This window comes from Halyomorpha halys, unplaced genomic scaffold (assembly GCF_000696795.3).
Source record: "Halyomorpha halys isolate HHAL.00 unplaced genomic scaffold, Hhal_1.1 Scaffold298.1, whole genome shotgun sequence".
NCBI classification, from domain to species: Eukaryota; Metazoa; Arthropoda; class Insecta; order Hemiptera; family Pentatomidae; genus Halyomorpha; species Halyomorpha halys.
This window is the reverse complement of record NW_027107540.1, coordinates 592,449-595,762: the sequence shown is the minus strand read 5'-3', so window position 1 is coordinate 595,762 and position 3,314 is coordinate 592,449. Positions and strand designations below refer to the sequence as shown.

General features: G+C 27.4%; 1 protein-coding gene across 2 annotated transcripts in view; it reads right to left on the bottom strand.

Annotated features, from left to right (window-relative positions):
* LOC106680903 (uncharacterized) overlaps positions 1-3,314 on the bottom strand; it is a 132,838-nt gene that overhangs the window by 2,809 nt on the left and 126,715 nt on the right. For both annotated transcript variants that reach the window (XM_067045893.1, XM_067045894.1), the window contains 2 exons: positions 2,723-2,782; positions 1,439-1,677 (listed from right to left, as the gene is read on the bottom strand). In XM_067045893.1, coding sequence (XP_066901994.1) covers positions 1,439-1,677; positions 2,723-2,782 — 299 coding nt within the window. The remainder of the gene's footprint in view (positions 1-1,438; positions 1,678-2,722; positions 2,783-3,314) is intronic.

Here is a 3,314-nt window from a genome sequence, read left to right as displayed (position 1 = left end):
ATTTTTTATTATTCTATACTTACTGTGGTTGTTATCTTGTTTTGTTTTTAGCCCTGAAGAAGGCTAGAAACTCTAGCCGAAACGTCGGCACATTAAAATAAGTTAGTCATACTTATTTGTGTTTCATTGACCGCACCCCCAACCATCTTCTCCTCATTTATCATCCACGGTCAACTATCTCTCATAATTATAAAGTTATATAATGCAAAGAAATATGAATATTTTAATTAAATTAATTGCATTATATAGCTTTATATTTTTATCTCCTTAATTATGTTATTTTACCTACATATCAAATTACCTATACGTTTTATTTCCCATTTCTTTCACTACTTTATTTTTTATTAATTTTTATTCAGTACCATTATTTACTTTAATCATTCTATATATTCTTTTATTCATTGGTTGTTGTCTTGTTTTTTGTTCTTAGGCCTGATGAAGGCTAGAAATTCTGGGCGAAACGTTAGCAATATTAATTAAGTCTTTTTTACTTATTTGTGTTATTCCCTGGCTGAACCCCAAACCATCTTCTCATATGTTTATATTTTACCTTTTTTCCCCCTTTTGTCATCATAAATTCTTTGATCTTTTTTATTTGTCTATTGCTTATTATTATGAATAATGTGAACTTTTTTTTTGTAATTCGCCATTTAAGCCCTCTCACACAATTTAAATGTGAATAAAACCTATCTGATATTAAAGATTTTGCATGAATTGGTTATTTGGTTTTAGAGGACCAGAAAACGTGCATTCCGTCTAAAACTCAGATTTGAAAAAATTGAGGATCGTTATACTTAACTTACTATATATTCCATTTATTGGTAATTAAAGTAAAAATGTATGAAATAAAGATATTAACAAGTAGTTTTCTCAAAAATACCTAATATAAGAAAAACCTTCCAGTGTGAAAAAGATTTTATATGTGTTTAAGATTGGTGCTGTTATTTGAAAGTAGTTCAAGCATAGTTTCAGGAAAATAAAAGATTTTAACGTTTCTAGACCAAAAGTTTTAGAAGTTATGTAGCAAAATAAGTTAGTTACGTTAAAATATATTTAAATGAAAATAAAAATTTTTAATATAATGCATGCACTAAAATGATATAGTTTAATTAATTTCTTCAGGAATATGCTCATTTATCTTTAGTGGAACTTAAATTCCTTTTATATATTTTATGACTTTTCGGTGAAGTGAGTTGAAACAATTTATTTATAATAATTTTCCTTAAGATTATATAAAAATTAATTTGTGACTATAATTTGGCTTGGCAATAATGCATTTTCCCTTTATATACTTCCATTAGATTATAATATCTGTACAGATGTATTTAGTACATTGAATTTTCCCTTCGCAATACTTTATCCTAATAAATCCCTTACATCCTAAATAAAATAATATCGATTTCAGAAAATATGAAATTGTAAATTCGGTTGTACTTACTTCTTTTGCTCAAACACGACACCTTTTTGAACTTGTTTCGGTTTGCCTTTACGTAGAATGACCACTTTTTTGTTACTAGATCTTGAACGTTTTGCGGTTATAGGTAAGCTTAAGAAGTTCGAGCCTACAGGACTGAAAGAGGTTGACTGCTTTTTGTCCAAACTCTTTGATGGCTTCTTATCTACTCCCGCATTACGGTAAATATCTAGGAACTCTTGACGTATCTCCCTCAGTAGCTCCTAGGATACAAATTTAAATCAATGAATTGAATCATGTCTTAGATAATTAAGCATAAGATAGGAAATGGGATTAAGTATAGAATTGTTAGATGAAGATGATTACTTGTCTTATAACAGCTGAAAATTATTTAGCGGACATATAATAAACATTCTCTCCCCGCAGAAGAGAAAGGCAAATATATATAAACAAAGGTTGTTGAACGTGTTGATTGAAATATTCCTTAACCTAAATTTTCGAAAATGTGACTGCTAATAACTTTGCACCAGTAAAGCTTTATTTGAGTTCCTAAGCCTGTACAGGACTTCAGTGGAAGTCATGAGAAAAAAAAAAAAATAAAAAAAATAAATATAAAAGAGAGTAAATAATAAATAAAGTCTCCTGATGTTTTGTTTATTCTTCTTAAATTTTAACATCCTTTCAGTAAAATAATAAATTATCAATTTTATTTCAATAGAAAACACATGTAATGTTTTAAAAAGAAACGCTTATATGTTTCACAGAATTTTGAAAGAAAACTATTTTTAAATATTATTTATCATATGTTTATTTGTTTTTATTAGATCTTTTCTTCGATTATGACAACCTTCCACGAATTACTGTTTCCCAGATATTTATAATTAATTTTAGAAAGTAGTGCAAAATTTTCTTACGTTCCCATAAAGTTCTCTTTTAGAAAAATAAAATGCTTAGATTTAAAAACAATGTAAACTAGCGGTTTTTCTTTTATTTACACACCAAGAAAGCTGAGGTGTAAATTTCAGGCTGTTATTACTCCTTTAAGTGTTTCAAAAATGCAGACCATAAAAATAAGCACAAAATCTGGTGCAATATGATCCGCTTTTATGGTAATATTACTTCTTTAAATGAACTATATTTGCTGGTGTCAACTTTCAATTCTGATATCTATCTAACCCTGCTTAAATTATCTAGAAAACTAACAGCCCTGAAGAAAAATAAAATACTCCAAAAACCTAAAGATTGAACTGGCCAAGAAGTAATTAAGAAAAAATTAAATAATAAGTTATAATTGATAATAACAATTACTTTTTTGGTGATCTGGTTCTTCTTCTTAAACATATAGCTGAGGTGTCTCATCTTCATTGCCTGAAAAATTATGAAATTACATTCATTGGCAAATCGAAACAATTAAATTTTATAGGTTATATTGTCTATTCTACTTATGTGATTTCTACTGTTATATTCATTTTATACCTTTTGAATTTTAATAAAATACATAATCACTAGTAATAAATACCTCTTTAAAGAATTTAAAAAGTAAATTAATTTGCTGACGAATTCGAATGCATATAAAAAATTGTGATATTTCTTTAAAAACATCTAAAAGAAATTGTTTTTTTCTCTTATATTTTTTTTTTTTCGTCAAATCTTTATCACTACTTTCTGTATACGTGACGTATTTCAATACGTTATAAAACCGTTACTTCCTCCCCACCTCCTCCCCACTCCTGTACGCTTCCGCTTTTATATTTCTGTCTGTTCAACTTATTCATTTGGACAGGTATGTTGTCCTATATGGCTCTCTGCTCATTTATTGTCATTTTATTTCATTATTATTATTAATTTTTATTTTTATTATTCTTTCATGACGTTTATTTTATCTCTGTATATATATATA